At 41.5% G+C, this 25,234-nt stretch overlaps 1 protein-coding gene across 2 annotated transcripts in view; it reads left to right on the top strand.

Annotated features, from left to right (window-relative positions):
* Positions 1-23,700, top strand: part of LOC143933726 (uncharacterized) — a 57,347-nt gene extending 33,647 nt beyond the window's left edge. Inside the window, exons 2-7 of one of the 2 annotated variants that reach the window (XM_077456724.1) lie at positions 3,086-3,215; positions 6,089-6,291; positions 7,612-7,737; positions 12,440-12,586; positions 15,916-16,068; positions 21,730-23,700. In XM_077456724.1, coding sequence (XP_077312850.1) covers positions 6,237-6,291; positions 7,612-7,737; positions 12,440-12,586; positions 15,916-16,068; positions 21,730-21,869 — 621 coding nt within the window. In that variant the 5' untranslated portion in view covers positions 3,086-3,215; positions 6,089-6,236 and the 3' untranslated portion in view covers positions 21,870-23,700. The remainder of the gene's footprint in view (positions 1-3,085; positions 3,216-6,088; positions 6,292-7,611; positions 7,738-12,439; positions 12,587-15,915; positions 16,069-21,729) is intronic. The other variant, XM_077456723.1, reaches the window with a different exon arrangement.
* The last annotated feature ends 1,534 nt before the right edge of the window (positions 23,701-25,234 follow it).

The following is a 25,234-nucleotide window of genomic DNA, read 5'->3' as shown; positions in this document are numbered from 1 at the left end:
ATTACATGTCCCTGTTAAACAGGGGCAGAAAAATTTGGCCTTAGGCACTGCTGCTGGTGCCACCACACTGCAACTTCTTCCATATACTCTAGTTTTTTTGCTGGAATTAGCCCTGCTGCAAAGCATTGCATCAAAAATTGTACTTAAACGCCCCTGTTAAACAGGGGCAGAAAAATTGGGCCTTAGGCTGAGGTGAATATCGCGGTGTATACTGCGGTCAGGGCACGCAGACAATAACCAGAGAACAGCAGAGATAAAGGGGTATATACAGATGTATACTGTGCTGTGCTGGAGGCACACACAACTTCCAATAACTCCTGCAGATGGCAATTGGGCTCAAATAGAGAACAGCTATGTAGGTGGATTATAGCGGTATGTACTGGGTACAGAGCACGCAGACAGCACGCACTATCTCCTAACACTACTGACTGCAAGCTCTATTATTAAAGATAGATCACTAGCTATATAGGTGAGGTGAATATAGTGGTGTATACTGCGGTCAGGGCACAGACAATAACCACTACACAAGAGCAAGATAGGAAATCAGCCAAAAAATCGGCCTTATATAGTGTGGGGCATGCACTACACAGCCTGAGCTATGATTGGCCACAGGCATCCTGCCAGTGGCCAATCATGGCTCTCCTCGCTGCTGGCGCTGCGATTGGCCAAGCATGCGGGGTCACAGTGCATGCTTGGCCAATCATGAGCCAGCAATGCACTGCGCCATCGCAGTGCATTGTGGGCCGTGAGCGCCACACAAATTTTGACGCGAACGGACCAAGAGTTCGGATTTCGCCGAACGGACGAACAGCCAATGTTCGAGTCGAACGTACGTTCGACTCGAACACGAAGCTCATCCCTATTTACCAACATCATCTATGATATGCGCCTTCGGTGTCATAGGGTACCACCCTTTTTACACCTTGTTTTCACAATGTCCAGGGCCGTCTTTAATATTGATTGGACCCAGGGCAAAAATTTTCTTGGGGCCCCCCATGCAATTTCACTCTCCACCTTCTCTGAGACATAAAATAAATAGCAGCTAGACTTAAAATCAGTTTAGTGTATCAGATCAGGCAGCAATTGCGATTGGTTGCCGGAGGTTACAGCATATCATTACCGCTTACTGACTGGTTGCTAGAGGTTACAGCACACATTAAGGCTCACTGATTAGTTGCTAGAGGTTACAGCACATGATTTCTGTTTTTTGATTGGCTGCTAGAGATTACTGTACAGTAATACTGCTCACCGGTTGCTATAGGTTACAGCACATATTCTCCTCCCTGCAGGGGGGCATGATATACATATGAATACTGCCTTTATTTACATATCAATGCAGCTGGCCTCAGCTATTTACATATGCACGTCGCTGTTACTTACATATGAATGCTGGTAATGTACATGTAAACACAGGGTCTGCAGGTGAGTCATCTGTACACAACAATAGGGCAGAGCTGGGCAGCATTAGTAGCAGCACTTCAAACTAAGATATCAGGACACAGGAAGGGACTAAAACTTCAATGGGCGAGGGAATTTAAACTGGGATAGTTGGCAAGTATGAGGCAGCTGCTTTGGGCCCCACAACAATGACAGGGCCCAGGGCAGCTGCCCCTTTTGCCCTGCCTTAAAGACGGCCCTGACAATGTCCCACCTTAAGAATGGTATATGGGAAACCACCACCAGCTGATCTCCTCAAACATCAATAAACAAGACTCAGGGAGAGATAATAATCCAGGATAGTGTGATACCGTTTTATTAGACATCAAAACAAGGATTAAAAATATAAATTTTCCACTCACATTTCAAGGTGCTATAGTCAGCACCAACACAACCAGCTTGTTCTATTGTCCGGAACACTGCCTGGTCCGAGCCAGCGTCCGTGCCAAATGGCCGAATGTTCAAACCAGATTAAAACTCGTAAATTACGTCACGTATGGCGGATGTGCAGCCTCCATTTCGCTTGTCAGCATCATCAGGAAGCTCACGTGAGCCGCGTGCAGGACAATCCAATAGGCTGGTTTGGTCAATGTTTGGTCTTGCTGCACACCTTTATGGAGGACACATAATTTTAGCTGTGCTGTCTAAAGCCAGCCCATACTCATATTACTACTCAATGTGAGGTCTGCCATTCCATAATGGGTCCATAGGTGCAGGACCCTGTTTGCCAAGCCTCAGTGTCCCCTAGTGTCTCCAGGTTGCGTGTAGCACCTTTTGGATGCTCTTCTTTACGGTTGGGTCTTCTATCCAGTACAACATACGTTACCTCCAAAGTTGGGCGGAAAGGCAGAGAGTTCTGTTTTTAAACCTAACATGGAATGTTCTTTGATACACCAATGAACGACTACAAGGTTACCTCTTATACCCCTGATGAAGGAGCCACATAGCCTCTGAAACACATCGAGTAGAGCATACCAGATTGTATCATTATCTTGCTGTTTCAGCTGGTGTATTTACAGTTGTTAATATCATGTATATTTCATGTTTTCTGTCTTTTACTGATGATTCATAATAAAGATCTTTTTTTTTTTATCAATTTATCTGTTATGTGTTCGAAGTTCCTATAAAGTCCCACAACTATGTCTATATTCGTATTTAGGGATGTGACACACTCTGGACTCTAATCACCTATACCCTATGTTCTGGAAGTTGTTACACAGAGATTGTGGACATTTGCTGGAATTTGAGTATGTGTGGATGAGCACTGGTAACTACTTACCGATTGTTATTTATCTAATATTCACATAATTGTGAGTGTCATATAAGAACACACTAAACGCAGAAAGTTTTTTTTTTTAATACAAAAATAATAACTGAGCTTCTGACCCTACAAGGTAACTGACCAATCAGAGTAAATGAGAAAAAACTATTTAAAACGCGATTTACTAACCTCCCGTGGTGCTTGTAACCATATTAGGGCAACAAAAACAGCTAAATGCTGTCCATGATACTTTTTTATTTGCACTGACATTCAGGACAAGTGGTGTTCCCTACTTGATCAAAGAAGCACTGCTGGCCCCAAAAGCTTGTCCTGAAAATTTTTAATTCCTTATAAATCTCTTGTACAAATCTTTTTTCCTGAGGACAGAAGACAAGTGAAATCCTCAGATCCTCAAACATGGTAATGACAAGTGGTAAATCACTGAATCAAATGACACACATTCCATTATTTTCTGGAGGTTCCCTTAAAAGCACCAAAATACATCCTTTTTCCATTGGTAAGTATAATATTGCTTTTTGACAGAATGAATGAGAAATACAATTTCAGGAAAGATTATATTGTTTAAGTGCGTATTTTTGCATGTGTATATGTTTTTGTGTATGCCTCGTACAAAGCCCTGAAAAACCAGCAAAATTTCAAATAGCATGTTACGAAGTCAGCCTGGTAGGCTATTTGTGCGTCCGGGCCCTGTGGCCTTAAAAAAACAAAAAACAAATCTTGGTATTTATTCAAAGCAGATCACAGCCAATTTCATGGGGAAGATTGTGGTTATTCCCTGTTGTGTGGCTCTGTGTGCCAAATAAATAAATATGTTCTCATAAGGGCACAATGTCTTCTGGCATAAATAGCCTGGCGAATTGGCTCCTTATACCCAATCCCAACAGGTGCATGCGGGAAAAATTTCTTGGGGTTGTGTATGTAACCAAGTGTTGGCTTTTCACTGCCAACAGAAAGAGAGGGACAAAGCAAAAAAAAAAAAGGTCAAGACCAGGGCAAGTTTAAGGAGGACAACAATTTAGTTCATCTTATGCCACGTACACACGACCGAATTGTCTGGCGGATTTAGTCCGCCGGACTGCATTACGCTGGACAATTCGATCGTGTGTGGGCTCCAGCAGACTTTTTCATCGTAAAGACTTGGCTTTCAGTAGACAATCCGTTTGTCAGTGTGCTAGTCCGGCGGACTAAGAATGATGCATGCTCTGAAGCAAGTACGAGAATGAAGCTATTGGCTACTGGCTATTGAACTTCCTTTTTCTTGTCCCGTCGTACGTGCTGTACGTCATCGAGTTAGAAATCGCCGGACTTTCGGAGTGTCCGTGTGTGGCCAAGTCCATTCGTTAGAAAGTCCGACGGATTGTTTGCCGGATTGTTTGCCAGACTAAGTCTGCCGGACAATTCGGTCGTGTGTACACGGCATTACAATGTATGATAAAGCTGTTGGTGGGAGATAACATCTTTTGCTAATTTTTGGGATCAAAAGCTAATTAGAAATGATCAAAATTGTTAGAAATTTAATTAATATAACTTTGTGTTTGACCACCATTTGTGTTAATTCTAAAAAGCTTTAATTACAGCTCTCTGCCATTCTTATGCCATGCATACACGATAGGATTTTCCGACAACAAATGTTGGATGTGAGCTTGTTGTCGGAAAGTCAGACCGCGTGTATGCTCCATAGAACATTTGTTGTCGGAATTTCCACCAACAAATGTTTGAGAGCAGGTTCTCAAATTTTCCAACAACAACACTTGTTGGAAATTCCGAGCATATGTACATAAGTCCGATGCACAAAAGTCCACGCATGCTCGGGAATCAAGCAGAAGATCCACACTGGCTATTGAACTTCATTTTTCTTGGCTCGTCGTACGTGTTGTACGTCACCGCGTTCTTGACATTCAGAACTTCTGATAACATTTGTGTGACCGTGTGTATGCAAGACAAGTTTGAACCAACATTCATCGGAAAAAAATAATCCACGGTTTTGTTGTCGGAAAATCCTAACGTGTGTACAGGGCATAAGTTAAATTTTTTTCTAGTTTAGGAGCAAGAAGTGTATCAAAAATGTGGTGCGAATTGATAAAAACCAAGATTCAGCCAACTGAAAAGCCTGTAAAATTCTACGTCAGTATCAAGTGATTTGTTACTCTAAACTGGGAAATGATTGACATTGTTGGTGGCAGAATACTGAGGTTGGAAGGTGATGGAATGCTTCCAAAATTTCCACAAATCCCTTACTGTTTATCCAATATAAATGCTATTCATTACAAAATGAGTTCATTGATTTCGACATGATACATGTGTGTACAGTCCCACACACTGTTATCCTGCAATAATTCCATAGAATAATATATTTTTCAAGCCCCTCTTTTATCTCAAAATAGTGGCAGAAAATAGAATGGCCACAGTTCTTAGTGCCATAATGAAATCTGTTATAGGTTCAGGCAAAAATGATGATATTATATTCTGTTGAAGTCTATTCCTAGTGCATTGAGAAAGCGTGACACTGACAGAGGTACATTGCTGACTTAAAGAGCACCTATCTATAACATGGAGTTGTACTGAGTTTCTGGCTGAATTATAGTGATTCAAGTAGACATATGCTATCGGTGAAGTGTAAGTTGGGAAAGCAAATGATCTGGCTACAGAACTAGACAGGAGACATCTCATGTAGGACACACACAGTAAGATACAGGATCCTGAGGAGAATTACAGAAGTGCAAACCTGGTTGGGTTGTTGCTGATGGTGGATAGGGGACAAAGTCACCCAAAGTCAATGAGGAGCAGCCCACCTCCATATAACATGCAACGAGTGACCTAGGCCCCCATGTCACATGGGCCTCAGGTGTTTAGTAGACAATCTGAGCCCTATTCTTTAACCATGAAGGAGATGCAAGGGCCTGTGCATAAAGCCCCAGCCATTAGTGGGTCATTGATATGGTAACCAGCAGAATGGTAAGTGAAGGGTTTATAACTCGCCATTCATGCACACATTGAAGAAAGAGAGTTCTGCCTGAGCAGTGGACTGTATATGGGCAGAGCAGCAAAACCTTAGTCAATCATTTGTTATAACAGGCCTCTGGTGGAATGGTTGGCTCGGATTTCACATTTGCGACACTAGAATAGGTTTTGGAATCTGTTTGTATGGTCTACACAGGCTACGTGACTATCTGTCCTATGGAAAAACACCTTTACAGCTTAAGGCTTATCAAACAAATCACGAGCAATTATTTTTCAACTAAATATTTGTTAGCTAACTCTGGGAGTATCACTGTTGAACTAGGTACAAATTTATTGTCAACATAACTTTTACATTGAGTGTATTGTACAGGAAACTGGCTAATTGCAAATGTTTATGTGTACATATAGAATATTGCACTCTGAAATTACGTATTGTTCTGTAACAATATCCCGAAACCATAAAACATCATATAAATATCAGAAGCCGAAGAGAACTTGCACAATTGGAGAATCACCCAAAGCTCAACACCACCGAGCAGCTGAAACCCAACGAAAAATGAAGTCTATTATTTTCAGTGTTTTCCTTCTTTCTTTATTCCTGCTCCCACTCAGTAAGTATTCCCTTATAAAATCATATATTTTTAGCATTGTATATATTTTCTATTACTTATGTGTAGATATATCTATTTAGTATCACTTATTCTGTGGATTCAACACTTTTCATATTTTGACCCACAGCTAGAATGTAGCAAGTAAAACCAGAACTCCGGCTCTATAGTGGGAATTGACGTACTTGTACATCATTTTGTGCAAAAGATTGTGGGGGTGCACACGCGCTGATTGGCCAGAGGGGATGTCTGCCGGGAACCTGCTGACTGTTCCCCAGAGAGGCAGAACGGTGATCTGCCAATGTAAACAAGGCAGATCGTCGTTCTGACAGGGGAGAACATAGTGACCTTGCGTTCCTGCTAAGCAGGAATATGGATCTCTGTGTTCTCCCAGTCAGTCCATTCCCCACACAGTTTGAAAGCACCCTCTAGGGGCAAACTTTTTCCCTTGATCCCCCATGGTGTTAACCCCTTGCCTGCCTGTGTCATTAGTAGAGTAACACTGCATATTTTTAGCACTGATCGCTGTAATAATGTCACTGGTTCCCAAAAAAGTGTCAAAAATGGCAGTTAGGTGTCCGATTTGTCTGCCACAATGTCGCATTCCCACTAAAAATCGCCGCCATTACAAGTACAAAAATAAAAATATCCCATAGTTTGTAGACTTGATAACTTTTGCGCAAACCAATCAATATACACTTACTGGGATTTTTTTAGCCAAAAAATATGCATATTGACCTAAATTTATGAAGAAATTAGATTTTTTTTATTTTTTTGTTGGATATGTTTTATAGCAGAAAGTAAATTTTGTATATATATATATATATATATATATATATATATATATATATATATATAGATATATAGATATATATATATATATGTATATGTATATTTATGTATATGTGTGTATATGTATGTATATGTGTGTATATGTATATGTATATATATATATATATATATATATATATATACATATATATATATATATATTTTTTGGTATTTTTGTTTATAGTGCACAAAATAAAAACCACAGAGGTGATCAAATATCACCAAAAGAAAGATCTATTTGTGGAAAAACAAGGACATACATTTTTTTTGGGGTACAGTGTTCCATGTGGCAGTTAAAGCGACGCAGTGCCGTATTGCAAAATATGGCCTGCTCAGGAATCGTATTGCAATAGCCAGATGCATCATAAATGATATTCCTTTTAAAAATTCAAGACACTATACTGTACATACAGTAAATAAAACCACATTACAGTATACAAATATACACTCAATGAGAAATAACATTATTAACCTTTAATACATATGCTGCAGTTCTAGCTAATAAGAAAAAGTGCTATGCCTGCCATGGTGTTGATTCCGAAACCTGTAAACAAGAAGAAAAGGAATGTGAAGAAGGCAGTGATTGCATGACCATCTCTGAAGCATTTGGAAGCCTTGGTAAGTTTGAAATATTTATTCTCTCTCATACTTCATCCAAACTTTGCAACCTACCCACACTGACTGCGTCCTTCACCAATGACTGGTTGAAGTTCATACAGTAAATATTTCTGGAGATGAGGACTCTGGAGATGTAAATGGGGAATAGCCTGCGGCGGTTGGTGCTCAATTTTTTTTTTTGGGGGGGGGGGCAAAATATTTAGAAAAAAAATCATCAAACGCTGCAACTGTGCCCATCAAACGCTGCCACTGTGCCCATCAAACGCTGCCACTGTGCCCATCAAACGCTGCCACTGTGCCAAAAGCTACCACTGTGCCCATTAAACGCTGCCACTGTGCCCATCAAATGCTGCCACTGTGCCAAAAGCTACCACTGTGCCCATTAAACGCTGCCACTGTGCCCATCAAATGTAGCCACTGTGCCAAACGCTGCCACTGTGCCCATCAAACGCTGCCACTGTGCTATAAAACGCTGCCACTGTGCCCTCAAATTCTGCCACTGTGCCCATCAAACACTGCCACTGTGCCATAAAACACTGCCACTGGGCTCTCAAATTCTGCTACTGTGCCCTAAACTGCAACCACTGGCTCTAATCAGGTGCTTCAAAAACACCCCCGTGGCTGTCATTTAGGCACCCGAAAAGGGGCCAGGCACCTGAATAAGAGGTGGCAGCGGCGGCCATAGATAAATTCACGCAATGCATGAATCTTGCTATTGGTTATAGAGGGGGTGGCTGGAGAAAGGGGGTGCCACCCGTGCGCCCTTAATGCATGGGCCGCCACTGAGAATAGCTATAGTAGGCTCCAGCAGCAAAACATTGTAACAACCTAGCCTTACCTGAATCCTAAACAAACGCCCTTGACTTAACTTATCCCCTGGGTGACATCACATCCCCTGGGTGACATCACTGCCCTAATGAGGAAGCACTATATTGTATACTATGTCCTTTTTTGGGAACTATTGTCAATGGGGATTTTTTCCCAATGGCCATCTGCAATGTTACAAGCAGGATAACCATTGGATACCACTGGTTGGCTGTAGTTAGGCTAGTTGAGCTAGGTCTTAGTCATTGTGTGTGGTGGTTAGGGTGGACAGGTAATGGCGGCAAGGCCATTCTGAAGGAGGTGAGACAGATGGGATGTCTCATGATGAGGCGTTTAATCACTTTTGATGAAGATGGCAGGAATGACTGGTTTTACCACAAAAGTACACTTACTATTGCACTACTAATATTTGCGATGCACACTAGTAATTACGAGCTGCCATAAGTAATTGTGCTCAGGGTGGATAAACATCAATGACTTTATTTAAAAAAAAAAATAAACAATCCGATTTTATTACATTATTATCAAATTTATTTTAAAGCAGAACTTTTCAACTTTCCATCTATGAAATCTTCTGCCCTTGTTGTTTTAAAGAGGTTGTAAACCTTCGGGAAAAAAACCCCAAAAAAAACCCCTGCAAGACAAAGGCATAATGAGCTAGTATGTGTAGAAAATTAGTTATTACTGTATTAGTAACTATATTTCAATAATTCATATTAATAAGGAAAGTTCCAAGAAAATCCGTTCAGTTCTCGTGTAAAAACACCAACATTTATTTAATAATAAAAATAGCAAAATATTACAAAAAACTGTGTCAAAATGTAGAATATAAAATAGCATTGATAAGTTTCTTATTCTTAAAATGAATATTGTATAAATGTAACTTTGTGTGTGTGTATGAGAAGGTTTGTCAGCTTATCCTCGTGTCTGCCGGTGTGCAAGTCTGCCCTCATGAAACAGCCTGTCTGTATTTTACTACTCCTACAACTATACCCCCACCCTTTTCCCAATTAAGAATGGTTTAACAGTTTCTCTGAGCTCTGTTGTACCACAAGAAAAGCCTGCGAATTCTGAATGAGCAAATTCCCTCCCACCTCATCCAACAGGATGTTGAAATACAAAACCGTCTCTAATCAAAACATTTTATTGGGATGGCAAAACTGCCATGTATTAAAGCGGGAGTTCGGCTGTTTTTTTTTTTTAAAGTCAGCGGCTACAAATACTGCAGCTGCTGACTTTTAAAATAAGGACACTTACCCGCCCAGCGCGCCCGCGATGTCGGCACCCGAAGCCGATCTCTCCATCGTCTCTCGGGTGCTGCCGCCGCCATCTTGGGTATGGGAATCAGGAAGTGGAGCCTTGCGGCTTCACTTCACGGTTCCTTACTGCGCATGCGCGAATCACGCTGTGCAATAAGGATGGTCCCCGCTGTCCCTGGGATCCGTGTGTTTCCCAGCGGACAGCGGGGGACCCACAGGAAGTGACGTAAATATCCGCAGATTCTGCGGATATTTATGCCGGAGGTGGGTGCAAATACCTGTACTGTACAGGTATCTGTACCCCCCTCCCCCCTGAAAGGTGCCAATTGTGGCGCCGGAGGGGGGGTTCCGATGAGTGGAAGTTCCACTTTAGGGTGGAGCCCCGCTTTAACTTATACAATACAAGTTTCCTATCTTCTAAACCAAATACTACATATATCAGTAAATAGATTATACACATTTAAAATGCAATGTACGTAATGATAATCCTAATCAGGTAATACTGTAATATAAAGAAATAACTTGTATCATACTTAAACTCTGTGTCTTTGGACAATAATGTGACCTTATCTCTTACAATGGGGGAGGTGAATGGTCAACTCACTCTAAATTACAGCCATATGTGAAATGTACATAGAACTGCTTTTCCATGAAATGCATATGAAGCTTCAAAGAGACTTTTACATAAATATATGTATATATATATATATATATATGTATATATATATATATATATATATATATATATATATATATATATATATATATTCACTTTATCCATATGTAGAATATATAATGATATACATAAGCAAGTCAATCATTCTCAAAAGACCCAATCCATTTATAAATTTTAATATTCTAACAGTATGCATCACATACTAGCTCATTATGAAATACTTACCTCAGAACGATGCCCCAAATTGGTGCCGGCACTTTGAGTATACAGGGCGGACATCTTCCACCAGAGTTACTTCCGGGTTCGGGGCTCCAGGACTGTGATTGGTCCATAGCCGCGATGATGTCACTAAGATTTTTTTTCACAATGCAGAAGATTAACCCCTTATGCCCTGTACACATGGTCAGACATTCCGACCACAAAATCTGTCGGATTTTTTCCGACCACAAAATCTGTCGGATTTTTTCCAACGGATTTTGGCCGAAACGTGTGCTACATACACATGGTCAGATAAAGTTGTCGGAAAATGCGATAGTTCGGAAAGAGGTGATGTAATTCACGTACCTCGGGACTATAAAGAGGCCAGTAGCCAATAGCTTTTGTCTCGTAATTTAATCTGAGCATGCGTGACACTTTGTCCATCAGAATTCTCTACACGCGATAGGAAAAAGTCTGATAGGATTTTGTTGTCCGAAAATTTTAGAACCAGTTCTCATACTTTTTCCGTCGGAAATTCCGATGGCAAAAGTCCAATAGAGCCCACACACGATCGGATTTTCCGACAACATAATCCGATCTGACTTTTTCCATCAGAATTTACGACCGCGTGTACAGGGCATTAGGTTCCACAGTGAGTATAACAAGCAATGCTTTACTGCATATACAGACTGGTTTTATTGTTGTGGGTTTAGTAACACTTTAAAATCAAAAACAAGCATTTAATATATTGCAGCTTACCAGTCCTCTGATGTGGTGGCTGCATTCATTTCCTTTTTTCAGGCTCATTTCCTTTTATTTCTGCCCGTTATTTCTCAGCTGGTACAGGGAACACCTGTTGATGTGGCCAGAAATCCAGTGTCCTTGTCACTTTCAGTGTGAGCTAATAAGAAAACACAGTCTTTCTGAGGTCTTTACTCAAAATAAAGTAAGTTATTATCTTTGTCATACGCACAGGAAAAATTGCCCACGGGACTTTAACATGGCACAACCAACAAATAAGATTTATAAAAGAAATTTTATTAATACAAAAGACAAAAATGACATACATTTAAAATCATCTTAGAACATAATTGGCAAAAATAATCTATAAATAAATCACCATCATTGAATACATCAAAGCTGAACTTCATAGGATGAATACTATGTACTGATTCTCTACGCATTTCGTTAGATAAAGACTTCCTCAGGAGAGGTACATATGGATATATAAAAATAGAGACAAGGTTGTAAGGAGGGGGGAGATAAAAAAATAAATAAAAAAAAACACACACATGCCAGCTCATTTTGTGTATATTATTTGTATCAGTTAGGCTACATATACAGTAATAAATATGCCTCTTTTTTTTTTTATTTATCTGTTGCAAGAGTTAAAATACTTGGGAAGACCACTGCTCTCACACAGCCCTGACACTCCCCCTGGGCACTCCTCCAATCAGCAATGCTCTGGCTCCCTGTGCAGCAGTGTTGATTGGAGCAGTGTTGAAGGGGTGTGTTGGCCATGGGAGAGCTGCCTTGTGTGTTAGAGCAGCAATCCAACTCTTTTAATGCACTTACCAAAAAAAAAAAAATACTATACAATGCATATTAATTATTTTATATGCAACCTGAATGCATTACTGTAATAAATTAAGAAGGGTGAATTGGCTTTAAAATCCCCCAAATTTTAAGTCTTTGTTTTTTATATACCCCTCATTCTTTCTTCTTCTTCTTTTTTTTTGGACAGGTAAAGAATCTCACTCCATCTATAAACGATGTGCACTGAACTTGCCTTGCAACCAAACTTTGCATGTATATTCAGGCCGGGATGTTTATATAAACTTTAATACAGAATGTTGTGATGGACCTCTGTGTAACTCTGGTAACTATAAAAGTAAGTATGGCGTATGTGCACTTTTTTGTTCTTGTCTATGTTTCCAATGCCCATAGGTGTGCACCCCAAAGCTTCAACACATATGCGTGTGTGTGCATGTGTTTATATATTGGCAATAGAAGTAGGGCAGTGGACATTGTCAGTAGGGCAGAGATTGGTGTCAGTAGGACAGTGGACGGGGTCAGAGGGCATAGATTGGTGTCAGTAGGGCAGTGGACGCTGTCAGAAGGGCAGAGATTGATGTCAGTAGGACAGTGGACGGGGTCAGTAGGGCAGAGATTGGTGTCAGTAGGACAGTGGATGGGGTCAGTAGGGCAGAGATTGGTGTCAGTAGGACAGTGGAAGGGGTCAGTAGGGCAGAGATTGGTATCAGTAGGACAGTGGACGGGGTCAGTAGGGTAGAGATTGGTGTCAGTAGGGCAGTGGACGGGGTCAGTAGGGCAGAGATTGGTGTCAGTAGGACAGTGGACGGGGTCAGTCGGACAGTGGACGTTGTCAGTAGTGTTTATTTTTATTATTTTATTTCTTGCAATTTTACCAGGAGCTTCTTTAGGGGGCTTTGGTGAAATATCAGGGGTCTAAGCAGGGGGAATCTGCACCTGCACATGCTTATGCTCCTGCCTGAAGGTGGACAAAGTATATCTAAAGCTACATTACTTTTTTTGAATGGAGTAGGGAATAGTTAACTCCCCCATATTTTTTTTCGCCATCTGTGAGGTGGGGGGGGCTTCCTTTACTTTATGTTCCGTAGACACACCAGACAGATAATCTCATCAAATGGAAATTCCCTCTGGTTGGTTACTGAAACAAGACTTACTATAAGTAAGTACTGTAAGATTTATCCTCTATTTCTGTTTTTGATACAACTGAAAATTTTGGATCTCTCCTTACTAGCAGTCCTGACGACAGTGGCTGTTGCTTCAGGCTTGAAGTTGCCACAATGGTTGGAGGTATGGATTCTGTCTAGCAAGGTAGAGGACACAAAGGAATGGTATAGTCAGGGCCGGTGCTTGACTATTTTGTGCCCTAGGCAAGACTAAGTTGTTGCTGTTAGTCTTGCCTAGGGCCGTGCAAGTGACTACAACTTTCTTCTCTGTCTTGAGACATGGTGCCCGCCTCCCCAGCTGTACTCCTATTTACTGTCCCCACCTCCCTAGCAGTCCTTTTGCCCACCTCCTTCAGTTCCCCGGCTGTCCTCGTTTTCACCTCCTTCCGCTCCCCAGCTGTCCTCGTACCCACCTCCTCTGGCTCCCCAACTGTCCTCATGCCCGCCACTTCCAGCTCCCCAGCTCTCCTTGTGCCCGCCTTCTCCAGCTCCCCAGCTGTCCTCCTGCCCACCTCCCCCGGCTCCCCAACTGACCTCGTGCCCGCCTCCCCCATCCAGCTCCCCAACTGTCCTCATCCTGCCTCCTCCGGCTCCCTAGCTGTCCTCATGCCCATTGGCTCCTGCTGCTGTCTCAGCCAATGAAGAAGGAAAGTCCCCAGAGAGCCGAGGCTCTCGTGAACATCGCTGGAGGAAGATCGGGCACAGGTAAGTATTAGGGGAGGCTGCAGCTTAATTGTTCCCATCTCTGTGGTTCACTTAATAGTCCCGGTCAGGGTCCCATCAAGAGGTGACCCGCTTTAGTGCAATACTCCATCTCTCAGTGCATGGATCCTCTCCTTTCCATGACCAATCTCCCATGGAGAGCCATAGAGATCCAATGCGTTACCCTTAAATACCCCAACTACGGGAACCTTAACCCCTTATCTCTGGTCACAGCATCTGAAGCTTCTTAATGGGCTGGGAGGCATGGCGGAGTTTCTGATCAAGTGATCACCGTGATTGGCTGTCACAGCAGTCACATGATCGTAAAGCTTATTGCAATCGGGAGGTTTCTGTTAACTGTTCCAGGGCGTGCACTCTCGGCACAGCTGTGCCTGCAAATTGATACGTAAATATGTGGCCTCCCTGCACCAAGGCCCAAGCGCAGAGAGGCAGCATATTTGCATACCATTGGTGCCTAGGGGTTAACAAGCTAAAAGCCAGACACCACAGAAAGTTGCCCGAGCTGCTATTTTATTTTTAACATTTATCATCTCATACAATATTTAGACCAGAGTTAAGCATTCATTTATCATATATCTCAATAAAGCTTCACATATTAAAGTCGTCATTTTGTCCTATTAGTACTGTTTCAGAAGAACATAGAATATCATTATAGTTCCCCTAAATGCAAAATGTAATAACTGACTACAAAAAGCAAAAAATAAAGATTCCACTTTCACTGCATTAATCTCGACTTTTTCATTGCTACCTAACAAATGTGTGTATACAGTATATATATATATATATATATATATATATATATATATATATATATATATATATATATAGATAGATAGATAGATAGATAGATAGATAGATAGATAGATAGATAGATAGATACATACATACATAGGGCTTATTTTCAGCAGGAACGTGGGGGAACACAGTCCTGGCACCTCCAGTATTGAATGTCTATAATGCCAAGGGGTGCTGGGGTGTGCTGGAAGGTCTATTGATACTGGATGCTGGGGGATCTATTGTTGCTGGGGAGGTCTGTTTCTGCTGGTGGGGTCTATTATTGCTGGGGGGATATATTGTTGATATGAGAGATCTACTGTTGAGGTAGGTGGGTCTATAATTGCTCGCTGCTGGGGAGTCAATTAATGCTGGCTCATGGGAGATCTAGTGTTTCTGGTGGGGGTCTATTATAGCTAGGGTGGATCTATTGCTGGTGGGGAATCTATAGTTGATCAGAGGGATCTATTGTTGCTGGGGAGATCTATTATTAATGATGGGGTCTGTTGTTGCTGGGAGGATATAGTGTTGATGTGAGAGATCTACTGCTGAGGGAGGGGTCTATTATTGCTGTCTGCCGGGGAGTCTATTATTTCTAGGGTGGATCTATTGTTGGTGGGGAATCTATAGTTGATCAGAGGGATCTATTGTTGCTAGGGAGATCTATTATTAATGACGGGGTCTATTGTTGCTGGGAGGATATATTGTAGATATGAGAGATCTACTGCTGAGGGATGGGTCTATTGTTGCTGGCTGCTGGGGAGTCTATTAATGCTGGCTACTAGAAGATCTAGAGTTGCTGGTGGGGGTCTATTGTTGCTGGGGTGGATCTATTGTTGTTGGGGAATCTATAGTTGATCAAAGGGATATTTTGTTGCTGGGAAGATCTATTATTACTGATGGGGTATACAGTATAAACTGTATATAACCCTTCATTACATTTATTTTCTTCTGACACTGTGTTCACCAAATCTGTTTAAAAATACATATTATTCCTTTTATTTAGTGCCGACTGATAATCAGGCTGAACCGAAAGGCAGGTTATGTCCAACTTGCTTTGCGTTTAACACCCTGGAAGGCTGTAATGCAACGAAATCATCAGTTTGTATAGCAGAAGATGATCAGTGTGTACGTTTTCGAGGAACTATTAAACCACCTGGTAAGTGTTTGTTAGATACTATGTGTTAAAGGCTACCGCTAATTTTAAAATTATTTATTCCATGTACTTATATAGTGCCAAAAATGTATGCAGTGCTTTACATATACAGTAAAACCTTGGATTGCAAGAAGAATTCTTTCCGGAAACATGCTTATAATCCAAAGCACTTGTATATCAAAGCGAATTTCCCCATAAGAAATAATGGAAACTCAGATGATTCGTTCCACAACCATTTATTCATAAGTCCTTCAGTTTATAGTCCATATAAAAAGATTATTGCTATGCAATAGGTTGTGTAACCATAAAATGTCCATCCACAAATGGAAGCCTCCACAAAGGGATTAGAAGCAAAATCCAGCAGGAGCTCCAGATTATAAAGGAGGAGAGAGGCGCCTCTAATGCCGCGTACACACAATCGGAATTCTCGTCGGAAAAAGCTCTGATGGTTTTCACGACGGAATTCCGCTCAAGCTGTCTTGCCTACACACGGTCACACCAAATTCCGATCAATTAGAACGCGGTGACGTACAACACGTACGACGGGACTAGAAAAAGGAAGTTCAATAGCCAGTAGCCAATAGCTTCCGTCTCGTAGTTGAATCTGAGCATGCGGGATTTTTGGCGTGTCGGAATTGCATACACACGATCCGAATTTCCGATAGAAAGTTTTTCCGTCGGGAAAATTGTGAACATGCTATCAATTTTTGGCTGGCGGAAATTCGGACAGCAAAATTCCGATGGAGCATACACACGGTCGCATTTTCCGATGAAAAGCTCTCATCTGTCTTTTTCTGGCCGGAATTCCGATCGTGTGTACCCAGCATAAGTGTAGCAATATGGTTACATTTAATGAAGGTACAACATTTAGTAACTCACATGATTGATGATTAAAACAGACATATCTAAGTATGCAGGCATCCGGGGTAAAGCTGTCCCCATAGATCATCCCCCGCACCACCGGCTCTCACCGATGTCAGTGTGCAATCGTGACCGGGAAGACTACCCTGCAGTAGAGCGATCTGAAAGCTTGGCTTAAACCGCTCATGGAGTGCAGCGTGGAAATCGATGGCGGCGCGGGGGATGGTCTATGTGGAGAGCTTTACCCCGGATGTCTGCATACTTGGATGTGCCTCTTTTAATCATCAACCATGTGAGTTGCTAAATGTTGTACCTTCATTAAATGTAACCATATTACTACACTAACTGAAAAGTTTCTTCACAATAAGAGCTGTGAAAATGTGGAATAGACTCCCTTCATAGGGGGTTCTGGCCAGTTCAGTAGATTACTTTAAAAAAAGGCCTGGATTATTTCCTAAATGTACAAAATATAACTGGGAACTGACATTTATAGGTAAAGTTGATCCGGGGAACATCCGATTGCCTCTCAGGGGGATCAGGAAGGATTTTTCCCCCTGCTATAGCAAATTGGATCATGCTTTGTTGGTGTTTTTTTGCCTTCCTCTGGATCAACTGTGGGTATAGAATTGTGTATATGGGATTGTATTATTTTTTATTTTTTGGTTGAACTGGATGGACTTGTGTCTTTTTTCAACCTGATTAACTACTGTATGTAACACTTAGCCCTTGTACACGCGGTCGGACATTCCGATGGACAATGTCCGATAGGACCGTGTTGTCGGATAATCCGACAGTGTGTGGGCTCCATCGGACTGTTTCCGTCAGAGTATCCGACGGACCAAGTTTTCCAGCTGGGCTATAAAATTTTCTGACAACATGATCCGATCGGACTTTGTTCCGATTATGTGTAGAGAATTCCGATCGGACAAAGTGCCACGCATGCTCAGATCAAATTCCTAGACCAAAGCTATTGGCTACTAGCCTGAACGTAGTCCCATCCTAACGAAATAACGTCATCACGTTACGTACGATCGGATTTTCTGACAACTTTGTCCAACTGTGTGTATGCAACAGTTTTGGACAAAATCCGTCGGACAAAATCTGACGGATTTGGTTGTCGGAATGTCCGACCGTGTGTACAAGGGCTTAGAGGCGCCTCTCTTCTCTTTTATACTCAGTTGTGACATGACGCTACTTCGGTACATCGCTTGTATATCAAGTCAAAATTTATAAAAAATAAAATTTGCTTGTCTTGCAAAACACTCTTAAACCAAATTACTCTCAATCCAAGGTTTTACTGTATTGTACATTTACATCATTCCCTGCTTGCAATCTAAAGTCCTTAACATGCATGCATATACATACAAGGACAACACTCAACCAATGGGAGATCATGCAAAGTCCGCATAGCTGTAGATCAGTGATGATGAACCTTGGCACCCCAGATGTTTTGGAACTACATTTCCCATGATGCTCATGCACTCTGCATTGTAGTTAAGTATCATGGGAAATGTAGTTCCAAAACATCTGGGGTGCCAAGGTTCACCATCACTGCTGTAGATAGTGTAACAGCTGGGACTCAAACCAATCTTGGCAAGGCAGGAGTGCTAGCCACTAAGCCACGAGTCTGTCCTATGAGCTCAATAATACAATTTTACAACCTAACAATTCTTCCAAACTGGCAACTTTGGCAACACGCGATAAATGAAAACAATAATGGTGATCTTGTTTAATGGAAGTGAGTTATGTGTAAAATTATCTATAATGAAAGCCTATCACATGTGTTAAATAGCCAGTGAATCCAACATCAATGTACCATCTCCACCAGAACTCCCAAGTGTGTGTTACCACCTTGTAGTTTGATCTTTGTAACGGGGATCAAACAAGCATGAGCTACAGTGATCCAGGAGAGGTGAGGCTAGTTGTAAGGGCTGTTGGCTTTTGATTTTATATAGGAGCGATCCCAGCCTGTGGCGGTTCAATAGACCAGTGTTTCTCAACTCCAGTCCTCAAGGCGCCTCAACAGGTTATGTTTCCAGGCTTACCATTATTTTGCACAGGTGATTTGATCAGTTTCACTGCCGTAGTAATTACCACAGCTGTTTCATCTGAGGGAAATCCTGAAAACATGACCTGTTGGGGTGCCTTGAGGACTGGAGTTGAGAAACACTGCAATAGACATTGTCTCTTCATGCTTTCATTTATTCATTTATTTTGAGCGCATTTTAAATGCGCTTGCTTCAATAAAATATGTTAGCAGTGAGCACTATGATTTTTTATTTATTTTTGCTTTGAGCCTTTGGATATACAGAGCTGCAATATATATTTTCTACTAGCTGATTAGTTTTTATGACACTTTGAAGGAGGTGGAAATGCCTACATTATCTTTAGAATTGTTCAAGAGGGATATATCTTGATATCCACCCTTCAATGCTTGTTTGTCCTTTGTAGTGGGGATCAAACTAAAAGGTGAGAGCACACCCTTGGAAGTCTTGGTGAAGGTGGCACATGATTGTTGGATTCACGGGTTATTCAACATTTGTTGTTGACTTTTATTGTAAATTAATTTGGGCCACAATATTTTTATTTATTACGAAGAATAAAAAAGAATACATAAGCAAGGTTATATAGATATGTTGTATAGAATAACATCAATGAATATACAGTTAAATATATTGAGAATAGTTAACAACAATAAAAAACTATTAAAAAAATAAAATAAAAAAATAAAAAGGAGAACGTGAGGAGAAAAAGAGAAGAAATAAAGAAGAGTAGAAGAAAAGGTGGGTTAAGATATGCTGGGTGTTATATGAATGGTGGATGTAACTTTATAATTTTAGAGAGAAAGCAAAGAATTATCAATATTAAGTGTGTTGGTAAAGTCAAGCCATGGAGACCAAATTTGTAAACAGTTAGAATAACAACTATAGTAATGTATATCAATGATAAAAATGTCTCGAAGATGCAGAGACCCCCCATAGCATCAATCTGGAAAGACCATAAACATGTGATGCTATGGGGGGTCTTTGTATCTTTGAGACATTTTTATCATTGATATACATTACTATGGTTGTTATTGACTGCCTCTTTTTCTTCTCTTTACCATCCTCCTGAAGAAGTGTTTTTGACGAAACATGTAGAGCTATTTTTGTATGTTACAATGTAGTATAGTCATACATGTCATTGACATGTTTTTGATTTGCTTGATCCACATTGGAGAGGCTCAGTTGTCTACTGCAATTGGCAGTATTTTAAATATTTTTATGTAATATATGTTTAATAAAATTTACCTTATATTTTTCTACAGTTGGTGCCTGTAAAGTCGATTTTTCCATACTCTTTAACTACTACTATGTAGGACATGGCACTGTGCTATCTTAGGCTCCCACAGATCCATCCTGTGTTAGAGCTTTTTTAGCTTTTTGTTTCAATCTTACAGATGTGGTCCAGCTCCTAACTTCCCACTGGAACAAGGAAATACCTTCAGGCCCCCCTTCTCCAAATGGGAATTGACATTTACAGGGGGGGGGGGGGAAGCTACACCACAGCACATGTTAATCCGTGCTAAATCACACGTTAACTCTTAAATGTTAGGGTAGATTTTGAAGCACATCTAAATCTACCCTGAGGAGACTTTCATACCTTTGTAAGCAATTTTGGTAGTTGTTAGATTATTGCCTTTTGCCCAGGGAAAGTTCATGCATATTTGTTCAGTGCAAGTGGGGAAAAAAAAAAAAAATAGGCTATATCATCAGCTTTTTGAATGTTAATCAATTAAAACACTACATCCCTGCCACAAGATGGGGAACAGAAATTTTCCAATAACACTCCACCCAGTGGCCAAATGTGGTATTTTCCATTTAAAATCAATTGTTTACATTTGAGCAGCGCAGGATATAGACTATTTACATTTGGTTTTTGCCCTATTTGCACAGAACAAATGTGCATACAGGTAGGGGGATTGGGATATTTATGTCCTCAGCCCCCCTTCCCACCACAACCCCCCTTTACAGCAGAGTACCCCTTTATATCGGTGTACTCAGTTCCCCTACACATCACAGTGCCCCCTTTACGGTGCAGTCCCCTTTACATTACAGTGCCCCTTTAAATTAATGTAATGAGAACTGCTCTGTAAAGGGGGCATTGTGATATAAAGGGGCGCTGTGATGTAAAGGGGGGCTGTGAGCTAGAGGGGACTGCACTCTAAAGGGAGCACTGTAAGGTAAAGGGGTACTGTGATATAAAAGGGACTGCACTGTAAATGCAGTGCCCCTAGCAATCACAGCTTCCTCCATCACAGTGCCCCTGCAGTCTTCCCCCCCCCCCCCCTTTCCTCTCTAACATCACACATCACTAACCTCTACCTCCCCTGCACAGGACCCCAGGCTGTGAACAGTCTGTGTGTCCGCTCCCGGCTACCCAGCCCACCCGAAGATGTCATCCGACCAACAGGGCAGGGAGCGATCTGCAGCTCCTCCCAGCCTTGCCCTGCTGATTGGGTGACATTGTTAGTTGGGTGGGCCAAAGAGCCAGAAGAGGACACACGGGCCATGGCCGCACAGCAGGAGGTGAGCGGCGAGCGCGGTCTGTGATAGCCTTGTGCGGACACCATTTATCTCCTGCTGTGCGGCCTGATCATCAACAGGCGGTCCTTGGCCCGGGGGTTGGGGACCCCTGCTTTACTAGATCTGAACACACATGCTAACCTGCAAGAGAAGCATGCTGATTATCTTTATAGTGATTTCCTTGTTTGTGTGCATTTCTTTTAGCAAAGTAGGCTTGATGAGTATTTTCTTTTCATAGGTCAGAAAGATGTCGACTTCTCAGGACAAGGGTGCAGTTCTAAAGCTGCTTGTGGCTTGGACTACAACGCGCTGATTGGTGTGAAAGTAACTAAGCAACTAGAATTCACGTGCTATGTACCTAAAGCTTCTCATCCATGAATAATATCCACAAAACCGAATTGCTCTGGTTCAAGAAATGCAAATTAAATTTGCATAATTATTAGTAAAGGCGCTGCATTAGTTATAAGTCATATATATCATGATTAAATAATATTACAGTTGTAACATTAGCTGGTTGATAGGCATAAACATAAATGTGCTTTTAAACAGTTCACATATTTTCCATGTAGCATGCTGCATTCATTTACCACTGCGGTTGGTTTGCTATATGGCTAAAAGGTTGGTAAACACCTGGCCAACTTACCTTCACTATACGGCCAAAGGTTTTTAAATGCATGGCCTTCTACACTATTTGTTCAAAAATATATGAACTCCCATGACTGAGTTCAGGTGTTCCCAGTGAAGGGTATTGTGAATGATAGAGTGAGCAAAGACATCTTAGATAATCGTGGCAACCTTGTATTAACAGTTTGGTGAAGGCCCTTTTCTGTTCCAGCATGACTGTGCCCAGGGGCGGACTGACAACTCATGGGGTCCCGGGGCAATAGGAGATTATGGGGCCCCCAGGCAATCAGAGGGGCCATAAAGTATACAAAAACACACACACACAGTATACAATCACACAGTATATGCATACATGTACACACAGTATACACGGACATGTTTCTATTGGCTGAGAAGGTACTGGAGAGGTGGCGCAGCTATAATTTTTATTTTTAGACCAAAAGGATGTCGGTAAGGGACATTTCAGAGACAGATGTAAAAAAAACACAGATGAGGCCCCCTAGTGGCCCGGGGACCTCGGGCAGTGCCCGAGTGGCTGAATGGTCAGTCCGCCCCTGACTGTGCCCCCTGTGTGCAAATTCATCTTTATAAAGACATGGTGTGACGGGTTTGGTGTGGAAGGAACTTGAGTTGCCGGCACAATACCCTGACCCCAACCCCACTGAACGCCTTTAGAATGAATTGGAACATTAGTCTTTTCATCCAATACCAGTACCTGACCTCACGAATGCTCTTTTGACTGAATGGATACTAATTCCCACAGAAGTACTCCAAAATCTTTAGAAAAGCCTTCCCAGAAAAATGGAGACTGTTATACAGTAGATGCAAAGAGTTGTCCAACTCCATATTACTGTCCACAGATTTAGAATGGGGCCGTCAACCAGACTATCTAGGTGAAACATCTCATGGAAAAGGGGAAAGTCCTGGAAGTCGCACATCTCTGCAAAACCCTATAAGAAGGTATATGACAGCCTCAGCCTGGGCTCCAACCGGGCCATGCCCCCAACGGGTTTCACTCCTCTCGCTGAGCTTAGTCATGGGGATGAAACAGTCACCTATATATTCTTGTTGGTTATCCCATAAAACCTTTGGCCATATAGCATATATGTAATGAACGTTGTGTTTCCACTGTGTGTGTGTGATTCCTATGGATACTTTGGTTTCTTCTCACAATTATAACTATAACAAAGGGAGCCTGGATGACTGTGGAAGAGATATTAAATTGTAAGCTCCTTTGGAGAAAGGACTGATATGGATTTGGATTAAAGTGGATATCTGTGTATTAAACATTGCAATTGGCTGTCTTTGCTGCACAACTTCTATATCAGGTGATCTTGATCTTGCTGTAGGAAGCACAGCCTGAATATGTAATACACAAATACAGAAAATGTATTTACCAACTGCAAAGGGGATACAAATGGAAAAAAAAAATTACGGAAAGAGGAATTATTTTGATGTTTTTCTATTATACACAGTCACCATCGAGTTACTTGCATTGTACATTGTTATATGCTTAGCAACCTAATCATGATTTTAGATGAGAGCTTAATAGTCTTCATGCAATAAATATAGTTCATGGCAAAAATCTCTTGTTTTTTTATTTTTTATTATTCATTTATTTTTTTGTAAGGGTAGAGACAGAACAGCTAACATTCAATGCTTGTGGTTTTTAGATAATGTTTTAAGCATTGCTGTAATGGGATGTTTGCCCTGTGTAATAGTGGAGTATACGCAGCTTGTTTGCCTTTTTGTGTAAATACTCACTGGGATTTAGTTAATTTACTAAAACTGGAGCGTGCAAAATCTGGTGCAGCTCCGCAGAGAAATCAATCAGCTACCAGCTTTTTGTCAAAGCTTAATTGAACAAGCTGAAGTTAAAGGATGATTACCTACCATGCAGAAAAAAAAAAAAAACTGAAAATCGCCCCGGGACTTTAAATGAGGTGAATGTGGTTAGCCAACAATTGACAGAGTAAATGCAGTCTCAAAATTTATTAAGATAGTCATGCAAACATAAACATGAATCATAGCCAAGCCACTGAAATGATACATACAGTAGAAAATGTCATTACACGTATCAAGGTGTAAAATGTAAATTGCAGAATACACAGGCATGAAAAGTATCCCAACGGGTTTCGCAAGACCAAGCTCGCTTCATCAGGGGTAGATGTGTGTGTAGTACATCTGTAGGGGGTATAATAAACCAAATAAGTATCAAGACAGACATGATATCATGACAATTAGTCAAGATTGTCCAAAAATGCATGACTCTATACTCACCATAGGCTACCATGCAGAGCGGCACCAAATTTTGCACTCTGCAGTTTTAGTAAATCAACCCCCCCATTTCAGCCTCAGTCTGGGTTCACACTATTGCAAATTGGATGCAGATTTCCCTGCATCTAATTCGCATTACAGGAGACCGTGAGCATCTCTCAATGAAGTTAGTTCACACATCTCCAGGGCAGCCGAGGAGCACACGGCAGAAGAGTCCTGTGCATCTTTGGCTCCATTTCAGGTAAAATGAATTCAGCCAAAAATTTGGAGCTAATCCAGATCTGAAACAGTGATTGGGGACACACCGGACCTCCTGCTGTCTGAGCTGGGGCCGCACATAGTATGAACCGAGCCTTGGGGCTCTTTAAATACAACTGGTACAATTGTTTCTCTTATAACATTTGGTTAGCTACATCTGGAAGTATAAAAAAATAATCGATATGGCATGATACAGTATCCTCTTACTACCCCCCTAATAACTGAAAGTAGACATCTTTGTCAACTTGCCCCCTCACCAGCCTTCCCTGTGTCCCCTCCCCTGCAAGTCTCATGTATTCTGTACTTACTACAGACCTCAGATCAGTGAGGCACATGTAGAATGGTGTCCCTCCTCCCCAGCTCCTCTCCCTGTCCGTATACAGTAAAAAATGAGAGTCGAGGTGGCTCAGTGCTCTCTGCAGTGCACTAGTGTGAAAAGCAGCCAATAGGGAGAGATGCCAGCTACCATACAGAGATCGCAGCATGTGGGACGCCAAACACCCCACATAAGCTGCGAGGCAGGTGTCACCCATGCTCACACTAGAGTACTGGACTCTTCTCTGGGATTCAGCCTTGACTCACCA

This window comes from Lithobates pipiens, unplaced genomic scaffold (assembly GCF_037356315.1).
Source record: "Lithobates pipiens isolate NorthernLeopardFrog02 unplaced genomic scaffold, aLitPip1_a1.2 Scaffold_27, whole genome shotgun sequence".
In the NCBI taxonomy this organism is placed as follows: domain Eukaryota; kingdom Metazoa; phylum Chordata; class Amphibia; order Anura; family Ranidae; genus Lithobates; species Lithobates pipiens.
The sequence above is the reverse complement of the archived record's forward strand: the minus strand, read 5'-3'. Positions and strand labels throughout refer to the sequence as shown.